General features: G+C 52.2%; 1 protein-coding gene across 2 annotated transcripts in view; it reads right to left on the bottom strand.

Annotated features, from left to right (window-relative positions):
* Itpk1 (inositol-tetrakisphosphate 1-kinase) overlaps window positions 1–21,539 on the bottom strand; it is a 132,465-nt gene that overhangs the window by 98,134 nt on the left and 12,792 nt on the right. For both annotated transcript variants that reach the window (XM_041633385.1, XM_041633386.1), the window contains exon 2: window positions 2,892–2,916. In XM_041633385.1, the coding sequence (XP_041489319.1) occupies window positions 2,892–2,916 (25 nt within the window). The remainder of the gene's footprint in view (window positions 1–2,891; window positions 2,917–21,539) is intronic.

Below are 21,539 nucleotides of genomic sequence, written 5' to 3'. Positions count from 1 at the left end.
ATGGCCTGTCGCCATCCCTGTCTGAGGAAGTACCTGGATCTGAGATGTAAACAGCCTTCAAACCAAACCCCAAAATTAATGTTTAAAACTGTCTCCATCGGCACGTTTTTAAGCTGACATCTGAAATGTCCCATAAGTTTAAATACTTGCAGAGGATGTCATATCCAACATGATATAAATATTAACATTAGAAAATAAAACTGTTACTATTTCTCTTTTAAATGGTCCAACATGGTCTAAATACCCTGGTGATCTGCAGTCCACCGTCATCTATTTCCAGGTTACATAATCAGGGCCTTCTCAGACAGCTCGAAACCAAAAACTGCTCTTTTTTCTTCTAGACTAATTTCCAATCCTCTTCCCTTGGAGATGGCTAAGCTGTCAGGGTATTTTATACGGAAAGTTTCTCACGTGTTTTTCTACCACACTGCTGAGCTATGTACATAATTGTTCCCCCTTCAAAGGCTTTCTGTACGGTCATAAAGTTCTCACATACAGCACAAGTTTCCTCCGAACTAAATCATTATCAGTAACTGATCGACATGACCAACATATGCTCAAAACAAATGATATGCATAAAAAGAAAACTTTATTAGACGTGCAACCTTGAGGAGATGGATGGGACTTTTTAAAAAGTCATTTCCCGCAACCACCAATGAATCTTCCCAACTGCTAGAGTTTTAATTCTATCTCCAGTTTTCAGTTTTTATAGGAACAAGTGTTAAAACTCACGGGGAGGGGAGATGAATCATCACCCGTGAGCCAGCCAGCAGCCAACTCCACCGGGCCCTCTTTCACTTTTGTTACTAGCACCATGGATCCACCTCCAGTCATTACCGCCAGGGGTTACAACGACCTGCTGCCTCCCTTGATGACGGAGGGCTGTGTCCTGTGGTCCCACACTGGGCACAGGTCTTCAGGGCACCAGCCTCTGCCTGCCAGGCCCAGTGCCAGGCCTGTCACCTGGACTGACTCAGTCCTCCATGATCCTGGGACAGGTCTGCTGACTGCCCCGTCGTGTGGACTGGCAGGCTCACCACACAGCCAGAACCTGAGCCCAGGCTGCCTTGCTCCTCATCTCCAGAGACACTTCCCTGGCAGGAGTAGCTGAGGCAATCTGCTAATTCTCGCTGCTGCACACTACGCGCGCACACCCACGCCTGGTAAAGGTTACACACCAAAGCTCCTTTAGAACAAAGGGCCACTTCCTGGGTACACCACAGTCCCCATAAATGTCCATCACTGATGCTGCTGCAGTTGCCAAGAGATAACAGAAAGAGAAATGACTTCTGGGACCTGGATAAACAGGCAGGATCTTGCCCAGGTTCCTCATGCTTAGGTCCTGGACCCCCATTTAGACAATAGTGAAAGACCAGCAACACCAGGAGGGCAGTAGCTTGTAAACCGGTCATGCACTAACACAGAAAGATGACCACAGAGCAAACAGGCTAGCCAGACAAACTTCATCCTCACTTCACCACCAAGCAGCTGTCGTCTCCAAAGGCTACAACATCGTGAGATACCCCCCTCCCATAAAATCAGGACCTGACAAAGGAGATGGATGCTGAGGGGGTGGGGTATGGTCCCCCTAATCCTCTAACTCACTCTCACCTAACCCAGTGACTGGCGCCCTGCCTACCTCTCACTGGGATGTGGTGCACAAAAGCCCAGCTGATTCAGGAAACCAAGCCAAGATATTTGGCTTCCAGCTTCTTGCAGAGTTCTCGCGACTCTCCGGGACGCCAGGAGGAGGTGCGGGGAGAGGCCAGCGTAGAAAGCACCCGGTTTGGCTTCACTCTCTCCCCAGCCGCCACTCCTCCCCTCAAATCATCACCCAAATGAACAACAGACACATCTTGAAAGCTTTCAGAGCCCTTTTGCCTGGCACCTGCTAAGTCACAGCTCCAGGCTCCCGCTCCACCCCCCGCCAGAGTATAGAGATCTCAGGCATGCCAGGGAAGAGCCTGTCTGGGTGGGGAAACCCTTTCCTACAGCTGCTGAGCAGGGGCCTCCTGAAACTGAAAAAACCAGGGCTCTAAGTACTCTGCAACAGGCTTTCTTGACGCTTCCTTTAGATGTCTGCCATCAACCTTGGTCAGGTCCCCATCCTGGGTGACCCGCTCTCTGCAGGGCAGGCAGAAACAGCTATCAAAGCAAACGGGAGGGCGGACAGCCTAGAACCAGGACAGTCAGGTTCATCTTGGACAGGGACGGTGAAGGCGACACAGGGAATCAGGCACAGCTTGGTGCACCTGTCATAACCTGCCTTTCACTGTGGGTCTGTATTTCTGGGCTTACATGGAGGTAAACACCACTCCACCATGCCTGGAAAGATATGACCGTAAGGGCCAAGGTCTTTTACCAGAATATCAAAAGGTAATCCCATGCCCAAGCTCTCTCGGAGAGATCGAACCTGCCAACCTTCCTGAGGCGGCTGCAGTGGCGCCTGGATAGCCACTTCAGGGCCATCCCCCCATTCTTCTCTGGCCCTCCTTCATTTGTCTGTACTCTCTTTCCCTTCCCATCGTTCATTCTCCCCCATCCAGCCTTCTTCCTTCTCCAGCCAAGGAGCCCAAGACTGAGCAGAGGACAGGATGGCAGGACACACAGCCAGTCATTACTGTCCCCTCGCCCTTCCTAACACCAACCCAAGTGCCATGATCCCCAGGACTCCCAGCCCTGTCTATTCCTCACACTGTAAACTCTCCAAACGCTGGCAGCCACCAGCCTGAGTCTGGACCCAGCTGGGGACAGAAGCTGCCAGATCTCGACGGGATGTCACAATCCAGGCACCCATAAAAAGCGGCCGACCATCCAAACTCTCAAGAAGACAGATTAAGCGTGCTGAGGTCACCATACAGAAGAAACGTGGAGATGTAATCTGTACTCACCTGCACAACCTCTATCCCTCGCTTCCTGTGGAGAAAACAAAGAAGACAGGTGTTACTGCGGCCAGCAGAAGCATCCTCGCCAAACCACCCCACAGCCAGCCGAGAGCAAGAGTGGGACTGACCGAGAGAGCGGCACACTCAACGCTCAGGCCTCTCTGGCCAGCAGCCTTAAAGGACCTCCTTTCGAAGGCAAGGTTACTGAGCCCTGAGCCCCCAGTTCTCTTCACAACCTAGAAGAGACAGCTGATTCCCAGGGAAACTGGGCTGGAATCCTGTAAAGCTGGCAACCACTATCAGTCTCCCGAGCCCTCTAACTCTGAGCCAGGCTGAGTCTTCAGCAATAAAACCTCTGGCCTGGACAGCCCCAAGACTCCCCTGTTTCCCTCAACTATCACAGATAGAACCCCAAAACATTCACCATGATCCAAAGGCCTTGTTCTGGGCCACAGGCCTGCCTATCACCAGCTAGCCACTTTCTGAATGCCTTGGTCTGGGCCACGGGTCTGCCTATCACCAGCTAGCCACTTTCTGAATGCCTTGGTCTGGGCCACAGGCCTGCCTATCACCAGCTAGCCACTTTCTGAATGCCTTGGTCTGGGCCACAGGTCTGCCTATCACCAGCTAACCACTTTCCCACTTGCATTTCTCCACTCCTGGCCCTTCCTACCATCCTTGGTCTCTAGCAAACCCATATCCCTCTCATCCTTAACTTGGTTGGGGGAGGTATTTGGGTTTGGGGGAGGGGTGCTTACGCTACCTGACAAAACTCCAAGATTTTTCTCAGTTTGAGTTTATCTGTTTTGTTTTTCAGACAGGAACTCACTGTGCAGCTCTAGAACTTGCTATGGAGACCAAACTGGTCTTTAATTCACAGCAATCCACCTGTCTCTGACTCCCAAGTGCTGGAATTAAAGGCGTGCACCGCCACACCAGCCCTTTTTTTTTTTTTTTTTTTAGTTTTTCAAGACAGGGTATCTCTGTGTAGCTCTGGAGCCTGTCCTAGAATTCATTCGAAAGACCAGGCTGGTCTCAAACACAGAGATCCGCCTGCCTCTGCCTCCCAAGTGCTGGGATTCAAGGTGTGCATCACTGCCACCTGGTTTATTACTAATTTTTAACATGCAAAGAAACAGGCTTCACCAGGACACTTAATACATATACATCACTATCCTTTGTTCTTACTCCTTCTTCATGCCGGCCCCTTGCTGGTCACCTTCCTCCCCACCCTCCTGCTTCCATGTCAGGCATATCCGACTGCCCTCACTACCTGTAAATGGAGGCTGCACTGTCCCCTCCTCTTCCCCTCATCTACCCCTCCATAATGTCAGTACACCACAGACGTTCCCGCATGCCCATGTTTACTGCTGAGCATTCACACACAAGGCAGGGTATGGGACCAGACTGAAGCTCTGCCCATAGAGTAACGCATGAAGAGACACATCCGTGGAATTTTAGCCTGCTGTAAAGAGGAAAGCGACTATGGCGTTTGCAGGGAAGCGGATGGAACTAAGGATCACTGTGCTAAATGAAATAAGCCAGACTCGGGAAGACAAATATGTTTTCTCTCACTGTGGAATTAGCCTGGGCTTTGCGTCCTCCATCTTTCTCCACCACCTTCCCACACAGTCCCACGGCCAACTATCCATCTCACTCGCCCCATCTGAGTTCACGGGTTCTGTGTACATCTTTCCAGAGCGCGCCACACTCAGGCTCCCTGCTGGCTACCCACCTTCCTTCAATGACCTGCCTCGCATTTCCTACTGCAAGCCCAGCTAGGCCCCGCCTCCCTGGGGTGGGGCGCACAGGGCTGTCTTATCCCTCTCCAGAGTGTGCACTTGCCATCCCCAACCTTCAGGACTCAGCTCACTCGAGTCCTCCTACACACACTCACACAACACACCCATGAACCTGGATTCCCATTCTTCCAGCCCTTAGCCCCTGCTGTCGCTCAGGAAGAAAGAGTCAAACCAGGCCCGCAGGAACTGAAGCAGCCCATGTGTGTATTTTACCAAGGAAAGGGCCCAGAGAAGGCTGGGGTCCAGGAAGAACCGGGGACCTACGGTTCACTCACCTAGACTCCTTTAAACAGGGACTGAGTAAAATTAAAAACTGCGCCCCTGGCCAAGTTCTGGTGCCCACCCGCCAACAGCTGTCCATAAAGGGCTGATGTCCAGTAGAGCTATAAATATGGAAAAGCAGCTTAGCTCCCAGCCCTGGCACAATAAATGCCACAGCCAGCCTGGGTACTCGCAGCCTCAGGAAGCAGGCAGGATCTCCCTCAGCAGAGGTCATCGTCCTCACTTCTTACATGTTTGCCACTTAGCAAATGCCTCCCGAGGGCCAACAGAGGAACCAGCAGACAGCAGGGCTGAGGACCACTGTAACCATCTGGATCAGCCAGAGGAAACATGTGGCTAACCCTTCCCTTCAGCCCTAGGCTCCAACAGAAGCTGGCCCCAAAGAACCCAATGAGAGAATGCTATGGTTGAAAGCACGGGGGTTCTCATTCCATCTCCCTGTACTTGCTGACGGAATGACAGCCAGTGTCACCTGCTCCCATGACCGCACAAGGCAGAGGCCAGATACATGGCAACAAGGCCTCAGGCCACCTGTGCCCAAGGCAAGGGGACACACCGCATCAGGAGGAGGTTCAGCAACCTGAGAACCTGTCTCCTTCCCAGATCAAGGCCTCAGGCCACACATGCCCAAGGCAAGGGGACACACCGCATCAGGAGGAGGTTCAGCAACCTGAGAACCTGTCTCCTTCCCAGATCATTCCAGCACAACTGGAGAGAGAAGAAAACTATAGCTACTGTCCTGAGCGAGGGAACCTGGCCCAGGTCACACAGCCTAATAAAGCTGCTCAAGGTGGGTTCTCAAATCTCAACAAAACATGGACCTGATGGGAAAGGCAGATGTCATGGGCACACATCACTTACACCTGGTAGGACCAGTTTCTCCACAGCCTTTTGTCTCCCTATGGTCAAGATTCCCATGGGGAAATCTGCTCATATCCAGATGATCTCAACATGTGGTCCTTACCTGCTGAGACATCTGTAGTCACTTCCCATCGGGCCTCATTTTACATCACCCCAATCCTTTCAAAGAGATGGGGAGGTCTCTAACTTTAAAACAGATGGGATGCACACCACAAGAAAGCAACTGAGAACGTCTGGTTGACCGAAATCTTACAAAGGGGCCAAGCTCCCCTAAGAGCCCCAGCAGGTCATCCAGCTCAGAGCTCTAGGAAGGAGGACAAAAAAGGGGGGAAGACAAATGGGGACTTGGGGACTGATAGAGTGTCCCCTCAGGACACAAGCGCACACACACACACACACACACACACGCACGCACGCATGCACGCACGCGCTCACACACGCACACACACCACAGGCCCTTCCCTGTTCACTGGCAACATGCAGGCCCACAAGGAGGGGGCCCGGACTACCCCTTTACTTAAACTTGGGACAGGATGATGCTCAAAGGCTCAGGAAAGTTTCCCAAACTGGTGCGACACAACCCCAGAGAGGCAAGAAAAACTTCCATCCTCTGGGCAACAGATCTTGAGCCCCTAAGCCCTCTGTGGACTAGAGAAGAGGCGAGGCAGGGAGGTTCATAGAAACCATTTCTCCTACTGCTTTTACCTCAAGGGAAATAACCTGTCGGACTCAATTCAATTCTTCATCAGGAAGTCCCAAGGTGTAGACTCTGAAATCCTGCTGCAACCAGAAAGTTCAGAAAGGAAGTCATGACCACAAAGAGTGGGAGAAGAGAGGACTATGAAAGTCAGGGGAGGGGAGAGAAACTAGGGATCTGGCCGTGGAGTGACTCCCCCATCCCACGGCATCACCCAGACACAGGCGTATGAATGCTGCGGGCTCCGGGATGCCAGCTGTCAAACTGTCCGTGAGTGCAGAAGACCAGAGCAGACTACATGAAAGGAGACGCGCCACCGAGAAGCCAGATGCCACTGAAGAAACAGCACAAGGCAGCAGAGAGGACCAGGCAGGCAGGACCTTGCAGGGACAACTCCAAGGCCACAGGAGAGCCTGGGGGCGCAGAAACCCCGGGTGCCTCACACAGCTCTGTGGAGAGCAATGTCCTGGAGAATGGGTACTTGTGCACACAAAATGAATCCTAAGTACCACAAGAAAATGATCTCAGCGAGGCTTCAGGTCAAGGGCAAGGGCAGCTGGGAGGAGGGGCTAGAGAGGAGGCAGACTTCTCTTTCACTGCATCCTTAACAGCGGGCGGATGGAACATCAGGCGGGCGCCCAAGTCTTTCCATGGTGGGGTCACACGATGGTCACATTAGACACTGAGACTGTAGGACAGTGTCAACATCTGGGTCCTCGGAAGGCAGGTCAGAGGGGCCCAGGCTACAGTGCTCAGTGGGGGACGGGGGACCACAACAGCACAGCAGTGGATGACCTAGAGCCACGTCCTCGTTTTTTGTCATGAGCAAATTCATTTACTTTCAACAATACGGGAAAGGGAACAATAAGAGTTGAAAAGTTTAATAATTTAAATGTTATTAAAAAGCCTGTGCCTAGGGGCAATTTTCGCTTTCTTGATAAAATCTGCACTAGTAAGTTTGGGGCAGAGGTCTACTCAAACTCATAATCTTGTCTTCCGGTTGAACACCAATGACGGGAGGGCCCTTCCCCAGAACTCCAGGGAGCGTGCACCCTGAAGGAATAGGAACTAACGGTTTGCAGAGAGGAAGGACGGTCCCTCCTTTGGAGAGGAACAGCTCTAGGTTCAGGACGGTGACCATCCACAGCAGTAGCCCTCTCTCTTGGACGCCTAAGTGCCACAATGGCCTATCCCTCATGCCCATCTTGCTCAGCCACGCCCACAGTACTTGCCTTGGCTAACGAAACATGAACTGAATTGGCATGTACTTCAGGAAACAGCATTCCGTTGTGACTACCAGACCCTCCAACTAGTCCTCCTGACCTGAGGACATAAAGGGTGAGAAGGTCTCAGTCTGGGAAGAGGCTAATCACCAGGAGGACCCACAGCCAGTATGTGGAAGGCTGAGGCAGGAAGACTATGAGTCTGAGACTGGCCTCCCCCAACCCCATCCATGAGAACAGGGGACGCTGCCAACTGGAAGCATGTCCCAGGCATCTGGACGACAGGGCTCTGTAATGGACAGGACAGAATTACCTGATCTAAAGTAACCACAGTGTCTAGAGAGACCACAGTGGCTTAAGGAACACAGCACTGAACCACTGCAGAGGGAACATGGAGTAGGCAAATCCACAGTGGACTCTGTATGAGTTTGAGCCAGGCCTTTGATGTTCCTGCCCTCTTGAACGTCCGTCCCTGCAGCCTGACCTAGCCTGTCCTGACTGACATCTGCTCTTCAGGGAGCAGGGGTATGCCCTATCTCCACACCCCCGAATTTTAATAAGTCCTGGCCACGCACGTGTGAGAATGCAGCCTGCAAGGTGCTGAGCAGCCAGTAACACCAGATCCTTCTCTCACCCCTCCCCAGAGGACCCCCTTCTCTAAGGCACCCAGCCTGGTCCACATCTGCTCTTCAGTCACGGTGCCAGCTGACACTACCAGTGGCTGCAGGCGGTGAGGCCCTGGACCCAGAGGCTGGTCTTAATTTCGGCCTTCCATGCCCACAGCCCCTGCCCAGCAAGTTCGAGGCTGCTTTAGCACCCACCTCCCAGACTTACAGTACCAGGCTCAGCCTGGAGCCACCTGCCTGCCTGTTCCCTCGCTGGAATCCCTGTTTCCTTGCCGACTGCTCTGTGATTTGGATTTTCCTCCTATTAACAGTGCCAGGAACTGAAATGGCCCGATATAAAGACAACATATGAACAGAATTTTAAAGCCAGTACAAACATATGAATTGTTTGGACAGGACCAGAGACAAACCAGATAAACTAAAACCTGCCATATGTCCTTTTTTATTTATGGGATGGGGGGTAGGAGGGTTCCTTCCCTTAACTGGAAGGTCAGCATCCTGAAAACCCTGCCCACACTAGGTGCCCCACCCAAGGGAAGCAGGCAGGCCCAGGTGTTATTTTCTCTCAGTACAGACAAGCAACCTGACTCATCAACCCCTCGGACCTTGAACAAGCCAGGGCCCCGGAAGTGGCTCTTCCTAGTGAACCCACACTGGCAGAGCAAGTGACTCACCCTTATTGCTCTTTCAGGAAAAGGAGGCATCTGGGGCTACAGTGCCCGTGCAAGCCACTCTTCAGTTTCCAGAGCAGAATCAGAATGGGGCTGGGGTGAGCCACGAAGGTATCAGACCTGACCCTTCAAAGCTCTGACATACCTCTTTAGAGTAAAGAAAATCTAATTGAAATCTTTTGGGCCCTCAAGTGGAAGAGACGGACTATAAAGAAGAGCTACCCATAGGCCTCCTCCAACCTGGTTACCAGCCGACCTTACTGAGGCTTGCAATGCAGCCTGCTCCCTGGATGCAGAATTCTGAGTCCCAAGAATGCAAGAATCCCGGCCTGGTCTTGGCCTGGAGAGCAAGGCAAGCTGCAGGGGCTCTAAAAGGGAGACGTCGGCCCACACTTTCCTAACAGCAGCCTTCAGGGTACACCTGCTAGGGCTGCTTGGACGTAGCATGCATGCAGAATGTATGTAGCATGTATACAGCATGTATGTATGCAGCATGCATGCAAGGCACTGACACTCAGAAAAGCTGCGCACTCGTAACCAAACTGCTTCCTGAGCAACCACACACCTCTCAACCTGGCCCCTAGTCACAGGACCACCAGAGGGGATCCTGAAGCCACAGACATTGGGGAGAGGGGCTTCTCATGGACACAGATTTTCCCCACCCAACTGTCACCGTCATGTGCTGGGTTTCTCTGTGGAACCCTGGCCCAGAGAAACACCTAAGCCACAGGCCTTGCCACATGAAAGGTGGGGGAGTACAAACCAGGAGCTGCTGTGTGCGCCCTGCCCCCCCCCCCCCCAGCTGAGCCAACATCCTCACTAGCCTCACCAGCAGGAGGCACTTGAGGGTTTACATCAAACAAGGGCCAGAGCGGGGCCCTGTCCCCATCTCAGAGAATTGTCTAAATACTGCCAAACCTCAGGCACCTCGGGATGGCAAATCCCAAGGAGCACTGGCCTATGGTATGGTAGAGAGCCAAGAAGCCTAGCTCTGATACCCGCCTGGCCACAGAGAGCTGTGACCTTGACCCGAAACTGCTTTCTGGGGCTGCAGTGCCACCCTTGAGCCTGAGATGGGCAGTGTGGATGAGCACAGCATTCCATCCACACAGCGAATGACTGAACCCATGGAACCTTCCATGATGTGGGTCAGCCTGTTCTCCCTTCCCGGGATGGGAGGACTCGACCCTGGCCTGTCCTCTCCGGTTCTGGAAACTGTCACACTCTTTGGCTCCCAGCCACATCACTGACTGGCCTCCACTGTACTGCCTCGTCTCCTCTCTTTGGCACTTCTTCTTCCTCTTATCAGGACCTTGGTCACTGCCCTGGGTTCACTCAGCTAATCCAGGGCAATTTCCCCGCCTCGGGATCCCCTCGCCCCCGCCCCCATGATAACACCCTGCCCTCTGAACAGGAGGACGTGGCCACCTCTGCTAGGCACCTTGTTGTATCGGCTACAGCACCAAGGTTTCTTCGTTCAGCGGCTTTGCCTCCCTATGACGCCCAGACACTTCCTTGAAGTGCCCAGGGTGGGGAGACATAGGAAAACCTGCCCACAAATTCAAAGGGAATCTAGATGGCCAAGGGAAGAAGAAACTGGCACTCAGGTTCACAAAGTACCCACGGGGTCAATGAGCATTTCCGGGGTCCCTGATGAGAACAGCAGGCCTGGAAAGGGGACCCTGGAAACCTAAGAACCCAGGCCTCAGACCTGGGCTATGAATTGGGAAGAAGGCTGACAATCCTGACACTCCAGGGTCACACTGAGGTCAAGGAAAGATGCCCAGGCCAGCCACACCCAACTCCTGGCTCAGAGGCAGGTCCCACCCTGGACTCTGCCAAGCGCTGTGTGTAGTAACAGATTCTCAGAACGTGGAGCCAGTTGGAACCTAAAACTGTGCCAGCACCAGGCACACCAGGGCCCTGCAGGGGCCAGTCAGGCTTCTTCTGGGGGTGTAGGGACCCGGCCCCAGTCCCTATCCCAAATGCACGGAGCACCTTAACTCAAAAAGTAGTAACTTGATCTGCTGTCTGAGACTCTCCAGTTTCCAGAGGATTCCGAAGGCCTGGGCATGACCCAAATGCTAGGCCAACACCTGCAGTACCTGGGCTGTCTCATCCCCACTCAGCCTGCTCCCTGAAACCACAGGAGAGAAGGGATGGGGAGGAGGGGATGATGACGAGGTGAAGGAGGTGCCTGTGAGTACCAGGCGTTGCTCATACACTGAACACTCCCATAGCCTCCCCGCTGCATGGGACCAACACACACTCAAGTGCCAAGTTCAGAGTCATTAACACGCTTGCCCAAGGCTGGGAGCAAGCAGAGAGCACAGCCGTGGTCTAAATTCAGCACTGTCTCTCAAACTCAGCCATGTGCCGTGGTCTGTATGGGGCTGTATACCTGGCTGTATGGAGCTCAGGTCTGCTAGGAGACCTCTGGGACATTTGGGAGAAGAAGCGTTAAGGACAGAGCTGGCTCTGGTCCCTCAGCCCATCCCTGCCCCAAGCCTGGATAAAATCCTCTCTTGGAGCCTGGATTCACAAGGGGGAGAGTCCTCCACACCAGAGGAATAGCCCTGACTGAGGCTGTCAAGGGCACAGAAGACACTCCCTAAGGTGTGACTGGCCTCACTCAAAAATCTGGGAGTATATAGCCTGGACATGCCCTGCAGCATCCAAGGTCCAGAATTAGGATAAGCCTGGGTCCCCTTGGTTGTCCCTCAGCACGAGGCTGACTTTCCAAGCAAAAGGAACCTTCAAAGAAACAAAAGGGATGAGAAAGCAGATGTCTGCTAAGCCACAAAAGAGGTGGTTGGCTCTCAGAGCAAAAGACTGTCTGTTAAGAGGTGAGTGTCCTGTGCAGAGAGGAATCCAACCAAGCAGGCTCTAGATACCTCCAGTCAGGAGAGGAGACTGGTGCATGGGAAAAATGACACGACAAAAATCCACAGAATAGGCTGGGCGGTGGTGGCACACGCCTTTAATCCCAGCACTCGGGAGGCAGAGGCAGGTGGATCTCTGTGACTTTGAGGCCAGCCTGGTCTACAAGAGCGAGTTCCAGGACAGTTAGGATGGTTACCAAGATAAACCGTGTCTTGAAAAAGAAAAAAAAAATCTAGCGAATACCACCCAAACTCCAAAGGCTTCTGCATCTGCTAATGAGAGAAAAATCAGTTGCATCGCACTACTATGGCACGGATGGGAAGGCCTCTGGAAGAGGTGAGATTGACACGGAGGCCTCAGAGGACCCCACTGCCCAGAGTCACGCTCCAGAGCCAGCTCGCAGCAGGCAGGCACATGCCCCCCACCTCCCTCCTTCCCAGTGCTCATGCCCTGCCAGGCTCTGCAGCTGGGAGTCATGACAACAGGCCCCAAACATCTGCAATAATCCCTCAAGCCCGACACGGGGGTCACAGCAGCCAACACAGCAATGCCAAGAGCCAGGGCCCTGTGCAGAAGAAATGGCAAAAACAGGAATATCTTATTCCTAGTAGAAGTAGAGAAAGAAGAGGGAGGAATGCCTGCCAGGCACCGGGACACATACCTGTGTACTGTGGGCCAACAGACAGTCTCTAGATGGTCTCCCTGCTGCCTTACATGTCCACCTTGTGCCAATGACCTTCCACTTCAGAAGCATGACTCACTTCACTGTCCTGCCCCATCATGCCTTCGTGCAGCCTCTCTTACCACCTGGCACTGAGGCCCCTAACAGATGTCACCACCCCACCCACAGTCCACACCCTGTCTGCTGTGCCCTACCCACAGGCCGGTTCCCACACACACTGACCACCTGCCTGTATTTTACTCCAACGGCAGACACACCCCTTTCCTATTGACCGCTAAATCCTGTCCCAGGAAGGACCCTTCAAAGGGTGCAGGAGTGGGGCTACCATGGAGCCCAGGAGCCTGCGGAGGCCATCAGCCAGAGGCCTGCTCCAGACCTACCTCTTCCATTAAGGACCATGCAACGGTCAGCTGTGACTTGCAACCCACTCAGGAAGCCGGTGGGTGTGCAAGAATGACCCCAGATGTCAGAAGCCAGCTCAAGAGGGAGCCATGGGGCTAATTCACAACAGATCGATTAATTACTTTCGATTTCTCAAAATAAAGTCCTCCGGATGATTCCTGGCTTTCCCTTCAGCCCCCTTCTACTAAGATTGTCTCATTCAACCATTCACGTTTTCCGTGCTTCTGAAGACTGACCAGGTGCCAGGCAGTTTCACCAATGGAACCTAACAGTGAAAACAGCAGGTAAACATGCAAGCCCTGAAACCCTGAAATAAGCACAGGGTAGGACCAGGAAAGACTGGAGCAGGGCTGCACCAGCTTCCAAATCCAGGAGGATCCAGAGGTGGAGCGAGAGGAAAGAGCTGTTGGTAGCAGAGTCTGGACCTAAGAAAAGATCCCCAGTGGCCGGGCCACAGTAGGGAAGGACAGAAGTAACAATTTGAGGCCTTAGGAGCCAGTCCTTTTATGGCTAGACTGCATGGATCCAGGAATTCGCCTTCTGCCTTAAACTCATTTGAACGGGGTTTGCTGTCACTTGCTGCCCCGTATCCAAACTGAGAAGTCACCTGCCATCAGCTGCTCCGCCATCAGCTTCTGCCTACTGGGGAAGACAGACAGCAGCCTCCTACCTGGAGCCGTGCCAGAGCTGGGCCCATTCTCCTTCCTACTTGTGTCTCTCATCTCTGTGGTGTCCTGGCAGCCCAGAGCTGGAAGGGAAGGCAGGAAGAGAAAAGCAGGTGTCTCTCAACCGAAGGATACAGGATCCCAAGAGCACTGGTTGGCTGATTGCACATAATTAGGAAGGAAAAAAAGCTCTTGAAAATTAGCTTCCCAAATGCAGATATAATTGCAAGTGTCCTTGCAGAGTGATTACAGCATCGGCCCAACAAATGTTTTACCAGCAGCCCAAGCCCCGCCCTGCAGACAGAAAGAACGGAGCCAATGAAGCCGGCCAGGGCCAGATGGCACCCAGACCAGTGCTTCCAGTGGCCCCGGGAAAGCACCACCAGTTGAGGAGAAACACACATCCAGCTTAGGGCCTTCCCTACATAGCACCTGGCAATCTTCCTTCTTCCTCCTGTTCCCTTCCTCACAGGCTTAAATGCTACCAGCAGTCAGACTGTAAGAAGGGCAGCCTCCCCAACCACCTGCCTCCTACAGCCAGGTTGTGCTCTATGCCTCAGTCTCTCCATCTGAAAAACGGGTATGCTAGAGGTGGATAGCTCAAGATGCCGGTGGAGGCTGAACGAGGACTGACAGATAAAGGAGCGACCACTCAGGGCCACCAGCCCCTCCCACTCTGCTTCCACAAGAGGAGTCACGGGTCCTCAAATGCAGAAGGTGAAGGCTAAGCAGCCATCAGCTCAGACAAGCAGACAGATGCATATAGTGGTATTCTGTTTGTGTTTTAACAAATAGAGCTTGCTGGAAGATCAGAGAGCAAAGCTAAGCTTCTAGAGGCCGGGCAGTGGTGGCACGACCTTTAATCCCAGGACTCAGGAGATAGGCAGAGGGAGCTCTGTGAGTTCTAGGCCACCCTGGGCTGCACAAGGTTGAATCTATCTGAAAGAGAAACAGAGCTCGTACAAAGATGATGCCGGCAGTTGGGATCCCACGCCTTTAATCCCAGCACTGGGGAGGTGGAGACAGGAGTGATATGGCTGGGCAGAGAGAGGAATATAAGGCAGGAAGAGACAGGAGCTCCGTGCAATCTGAGGTTTGGTGGAGACAGAGTCTGGAGATACTGTCTGAGGACAGGATCGTCCCCTTAGGTTTGAGCATTGGTAGAGGTAAAAGAACTCTCTAGTTCTCTTCTGATTCTCTGGTCTTCAGCATTAGCCCCTATATCTGACTCTGGGTTTTATTATTAAGACCTACTAGAATTTGTGCTACAGATACAGCCTAGGTCCGACCAAATCTAAATCCATGCTACCATCACACTGGGTCCTTGTTGGGTTCTGAAGACTAGGAAAACGCCACTCTGGGCTTCTCAGCACAGACGGGGCACACAGACCTTAGTGTGGCAATGTCAGTCCCATCCGCCCAGTCATTGTCTGGGCCAGTGGATGTGAGGTGTGGGGACACTACGTAGGAGGTGTGGGGCTACTCTGTAGCTCTCATGAACTCTGAGTACTAAGGGAGCCTGCCTGGACGATACCCTGAGTAACCTCAGTCCATCTCGGCAGCCACTTCAACATCTAGACTTCACTGCCCGAGCCACACACAGCAGTGACACACATCCCCAGTCCTGCTGTCTTCTCAGCTGCCCTCCAGGGGCAACAGGCTTTCCGGGCTTGCAGCATTCTTCACAGGACAAAGCCCCAGGCTCATGATGACCACAGCCGAGGTGGTGAGATACTGTGTAACGGGCTCACTCCAACACTTGCCCCAAAAGCTAAGCTCCAAGCAGACTCAAGTTTTCCTTGTTTTAGGGTACTCCTGCCAGTTCACCTTCCCTGCATAGGGTGGGATGGGAGTTAGGGGCCAACAGAGGTCACTCAACTCCTCTGGGAAGCCTTACTTCCTCAATTGTGTAGGAGAGGGCTAACTCTCCCTAAGGACAGTCCCCTGTGGGAGGGGAGCAAGTTAGGATCTGAGATGGTCAAGCAATTTTGGAAGAAAGAAAGAAAACCAATATTAAACTAATCCTCAACGTCACCTGCCCAGAAACTAACATGGGCCAACTGGGGAGTCTGGGGCAGCCCCAGGGCCAGCCTGTGGATGCCACAGCTAGCCAGGAGAGGCTATCCAGGAGACACAGCTCCTAAGACGGGCTTATCCAGGGACATTTCAACTGGTCTCATACTGGACCTGAGACGCAAGGACTGCTTTTTCTCTATCCTGACCACAGCAGGGCCGTCAGGTTCCAAGACAGGAAGCCACCTCCAGACTCTATGCCCTTTGTCAAATATTATGTGACACCCACATTCAGGAAGGGGACTCAACGGTGCACTCGTTCCTTGTGATCAAGGCAGTAAGTTTTGGAGCTTTATGCCTATCAACTCCACTGTATGCATTAAGAAGCTGTAGCTGGGCAGTGTATCACACGCCTTTAATCCCAGCACTCAGGGGGCAGGGGCGGGTGGATCTCTGTGAGCTTGAGACCAATTTGGTCTACAGAGAGTTCTAAGACAGCCAGAGTTACACCGAAAAACCCTGTCTCCAAAAACAACAACAGCAAAAAGAATGGCCCCCATAGGCTCCTGTATTTGAATGCTCCACCTGCCTCCAGAGTAAAGCTGCAGACAGATTCACAACCACCTGCAGCTCCATGGGACACTCACAACGCTGTCCTCCACAGACGCCTGTTTCCATGTGTGCACACCCACTCAGACACAGACACATAATTAAAAACATAAATCCTTTTTTCATTGAGACAGGGTTTCTCTATGTAGCCCCAGATGTCCTGGAACTTTCTCTGTAGACCAGGCTGGCCTCAAACTCAGAGCAGCCTGCTTCTGCTTCCTTAATGCTGGGATTTAAGGTGTGTGCCACCACCACCCAGCAATCTTCTTTATTTAATTTAACTAAAAGGAATCATAAAATGAAGGAAGATACTTGAATCATAGTGATGTGTGCGTACTGTTATCTACCTTGGCAAGAAAACAATAAGAACCCTAAAAACTCAATAATAAGATTACAGCTCAACAAAGCCTAACACAGGTAGTAAGAAGATCCACTCTACAGCAGTTAGAAATAGCCATTCTCTACTAACTTTATCCTCTGGGAAGTTTTATACTTTCTCACAAAAAAAAATTTATATATGAAATTAGACGTCAGGATTTGCTTCAAATATAAATAAAATAAAAACAGGCATAAGTTAGCACCTGCTAGAGACTAAAGGGGGAAGTGAGGAACAGTGCCAATTTTATTCATCTTTCTATTATTTGTTTTGAATTTCTTTTTTAATTTTTCAAGACAGAGTTTCACTGTAGCTTTGGAGCCTGTCCTGGAACTCGCTCTGTAGACCAGGCTGGCCTCGAGCTCACAGAGATCCGCCTGCCTCTGCCTCCCAAATGCTGGGATTAAAGGCATGTGCTACCACTGCCTGGCTATGTTAGAAATTTTTATAATAAAAACTGACCAAAATAAAACTTCTGTTTGTTAGGCTAGTTTTTGTTTTGTTTTGAGACAGGGTCTCATTCTGTATGTAGCTCTGGTTAGCCTGGAACTCACTATGTAGCCCCGGCTATGTGGCTAGCAGCAGCCTGGTGACCACTGCCTCTGCTTTCCCAGGTAGAAATGTCCCCAGGAGCTCCTACAGCTCCCATGAGACTTGTTCAGTAGCAAGTCACCAGGACCAGGTTGACACATCACTGGAGCTGAAGCCGGGATAGGTCAAGGTCCCCCCATTAGACCAGCAATCCCTCTGGATCCAATTCATTGTGTAAACCAGGTTGGAACTCATAGAGATCCACCTGCCTCTCTCCCTCCTAAGTCTACAATACCTAGCCCCCAAAATAAAAATTTTAAGACAATTCTATGGGTCTGGGGGCTGTGCTCAGTGGGAGGCCAGTAGATCTCTGGTCACCAAGACATTCTCTATTAGAGACCGTGTGCTTAATGTACCAGCAGCAACAACAAAAGGAGAGGGTGGGAGGAAGAGAGAAGAGGTCAGGGGAGCAAGACAGGGTTATAGACAGTGTAAAGTATAAATATGGACTCTGTTTACACTACACTGACAGGTGTAGAAATCAGAAACCAAAATGCTACAAGCACAATGGCTTGGCGTCCAGGACAAGCACACACCAAAGAGAACACACAAGAAAGACATGTGGGCATGCGTGGGGGATAAGTCTCTTCAGATTTTGGTTTGAAGCTGTCTGCAGAGGGCTCTTTTTCAGGGAAGAGATGACACCTGTCTGTCTTCTTCAACTGGTGTTCAGGGCAAGCCAGGGCATCTGGGGCTCTTCTCACAAGCAAATGGGAGGAGGAAGCATTGCTGAAATGGGGGAGGGACACTGAGGAAGTCAGCCTTGCTGGGTCTTCACCAACCACATGAGATCCCTCCTAGGTGCTCTCAACCCTCCATAGGCCTCAGCTCCCCACCCTAACATAAGACAGGAGAGAGTCATGGCCCAAGATCAGGCCCCTCCTGCTTAAGGGCCACACTAGCCACCTGCCCTAGACAAATCTTGAGATGGACAATAACAATCAGCCTTCAAATGCACTTTCAACTAGGGAAAAAAAAAAGTTTCGATGAGAATAAATCAGAATCATACCATTCACTACGCTAGAACCCACCTCCATCAACTCGGTGGGAGCCTCGTCATCCCCAAATGCACACAGCTGGAAGCTGAAACCCTTTTGATGTGAAGGCCAGATCCTGAAGTCCCTCCCAGCCTGATGAGGGAGGGCACCAGCTCAGGCTGTGGAGCCCCTCTGCAGTGCGGGGTCACGTTGAAGGCTGTGTCTTTCCAAAGAACTCATACAAGTTGAAGCCTCACTCTTCAATGAGACAATATTTGGGGACAGATCTTAGGGAATTAGGTTTAGCTGAGATCATAAGAATGGGGCTCCCACGTGGGATTAGCGCCTTTACAGCTAGGAAGAAAGCCCTCATCAGGAGCCAGCTCGGCAATCCTTCCCCGCACTTCGAGTCTCTGAGCGGGTCAACAGAATCTATCTGAAGTCCCAAGGCTGTGGTATTTGTTACAGGAGTCAAAGCTGGCTAAAACAAGGGGAAAGGGTCACTGTGAGTCCTGGGGGAGGTCTAGCCTCTGAAGGAGACCGACAAGAGCCCAGTGTTGCTCAAGGATAGCAAAGGTAACCTATCTTCTGGCGTTATTTCCTAAGCACCGACAATTCAAAGTCAACGCAGAGAAAAAAATGTAGAAGAGCCTTGGGTGCCTGCATGAGTGCATGCGTGTCCATTCTCATGTTTGCTTCTAAAAACAAAGACCAGGACTGAGGACACAAACACACACAGTAGCAACACAACTGCCTCGAGGAACTGGTTTAGTGTAAGGGGACCCACTTTACCCACAAGACCTTGGTGCCATTTGATTTGGGAGCATCGGTAGTTTGTTCTCTCTCTCTCTCCCTCCCTCCCTCGCTTGCTCTTTTTTTCCTGTAAGACAGGGTCTCACTATATCGTCCAGGCTGGCCTTGAACTGGAGATGCTTCTGCTTCAACCTCCCCAGGTTACTGCACGGACTACCACACCTAACTTCTGGTGGTTTGTCAGTGTGCCATCCCCCACTCCATCTCTCTTTCTTTGTGGGTAGGACCTTTTAACCAAGGTTGTGGGTTATCTCCCACAGTCTGCCTAAGCCAGGGCCAGGCCCCAAAGCCTTCTCAGAATTGCATGGGTCAAGGCACCGACTTACCGAGCCTGGTTTCAGTTTCCAGAGCTCTGACTTCATCAGCTGATTAACCAACGACCCTCTTCATGACCTCCCATGACTTCTTCATGACCTCCCATGGACTCCTAAGTCAGGGCTGGTCCTGCTCTGAGGTTCTTTGGTTGTTCAGGCTGCCACAGCTAAGCAGAAGCTTAGTGGAAGGAGAACTCACTTCCCAGGACCTTTGAGCTGGATCCTCACAGGGGACCTGTGACATCCCCACACAGCCAGACGCAGAGTGGGCTGAGCTCTGACCCCGGTTTCTGTTTCCCTGGGCAGCTCAAGGCCCAAGAGGATTGAGGTCAGGACAAAGGTGAGGCAAGTCCTGATGTCCATGGTGACCGCAGCAACGAGGGCTGGAGAAGCCCTTCTTTTCAGAGTTTCCACAGCACATCCTCTACATAGCTGTGGAACCTGGCTGTTCTACAAAGGGCCACACCTAGGAATCAGGGCCACCCAGTGGAAGCACCCAATAGGGGTTGAGCAAGCCTTGGGATGGGCTCCAAATAGGTCTCCTCTTCCCCTGGCTCCAGGAAGGACCATGAGGCCTCAAACCCTGGCCAGGCCCCATTGGACTAAGCATCTCTCCTGCTACCTGTCCACCCTGAACAAGGGTGGGGAGACGGCTGGGGTCTGTGGCCAGCAGCAGCCTGGTGACCACTGCCTCCACTTTTTTGGGTAGAGATGTCCCCAGAGGAGCTCCTACAGCTCCCATGGGACTTGTTCAGTAGCAAGTCACCAGGACCGGGTTGACACATCACTGGAGCTGAGGCCCAGACAGGTCAAGGTCCCCCCCCTCTTAGACTAGCAATCCCTCTGGATCCAATGACCCAATTGATTGGTCACAGCTGCTCCTGGCTCACAGGATCCTCAGGGATCCTGGCAGATAGACAGCTCAACTCTCCCCAAGCAGAGCACAGCCAAATGGCAACAGGCCGATGTGTTTACAGAACACATGGACTGTTTCACTCCAAAACACTTCAGTGCCAACACCCCAAGGTCCGCACAGCAACCTCTTCCTGCACTCTGAGGTGTGGGGAAGCCTCCCCAAGACCCTGTGAGCTCGGCAGGAAGATTCCAGCCCCTCTCCAAGGATGTCCACCCACCAACCTTGGACCCCAGCTCCTTGGCCACATCTGTGTAGATTGACCATAGAACAAACAAGGACCAGGCTATTTAAAGACACAAGTGGCCAGTCCTGAGGCTCTGCTTTGGGCTCTGATTTTGGGGGCGCTCACCCTTTTCCCCTTAGGAAGTGTCCCGGCTCTCGACAGTGTGTGTGAAATACAAGGCCCTCACCCGGGGTTTTCACAGTCCCAGACTTGATATAGTACTCCTTGTCCTCACATGGCTGGCAACTGAACCCCAGAAACAGAGAGGCTCTTCCCCCACCTGGCTGCCACCTCATCCCACTGCCTCTAGGAAGAGCAGCTTCTTTGGGGGTTCACCTTGTCACCACTGAGACCTTATGGCGGGAATGTCCCATCCCCAATCCCCAGCATACATCACTCCTTAGGTGAAGGCCTGGTTCAGACACAGTGTATGGCTCAGGAGGACAGGTCACAATGAATCCCCGTCCCTGTGAACCTGGATCTGAGGACCCAGTGGGGCCCTAGTGTTGGCAAGGCCAACTCTGAGCCAGTTCCAACACCCACAAGCTCTGTGACCCCAGGCAAGTTCAATGAGGAAACTAGGGTACTGAAAACACGGCCTTCACAGGGTTGTGATATGGGACAAATGAGGAAACACACTAAGGAACTCAGTCCAACTCTCTGTACAAACTAGAAGCCAGCTGTGCGGATTCACCTCACACCATGTGTGGGCCTGAGATTTAACGAGGTAGATAACAGCGGGGAAACAGACAGGAGGCAGGCAGCAAAGACCATCACTTGAGGTCCTGGACTCACCTATACCTGAAGGCAGATTCTCCACGAATCAAATACCACAAGAGCCAGCACATCCCCTTAGCACAGGACCCAGACAGCACCCAGGTTTCTCTCAGAACCGATCCACCCTTCAGCTTGCAAGACTGGGCATACTATCAACTTGCGCCTTAGACCATCACCCCATCCCCACAACTCACCGTACTTATTGGTTCGAGGCACCCACAGAACCGGCCACATCCTCCCTGCCCATGAGA

Source organism: Microtus oregoni, unplaced genomic scaffold (genome assembly GCF_018167655.1).
Source record: "Microtus oregoni isolate MIOR12 unplaced genomic scaffold, Mior012 000043F_ref0000047, whole genome shotgun sequence".
Classification (NCBI taxonomy): domain Eukaryota; kingdom Metazoa; phylum Chordata; class Mammalia; order Rodentia; family Cricetidae; genus Microtus; species Microtus oregoni.
Note: the sequence above shows the minus strand (reverse complement) of the source record. Positions and strands in the feature narration are given on the sequence as shown.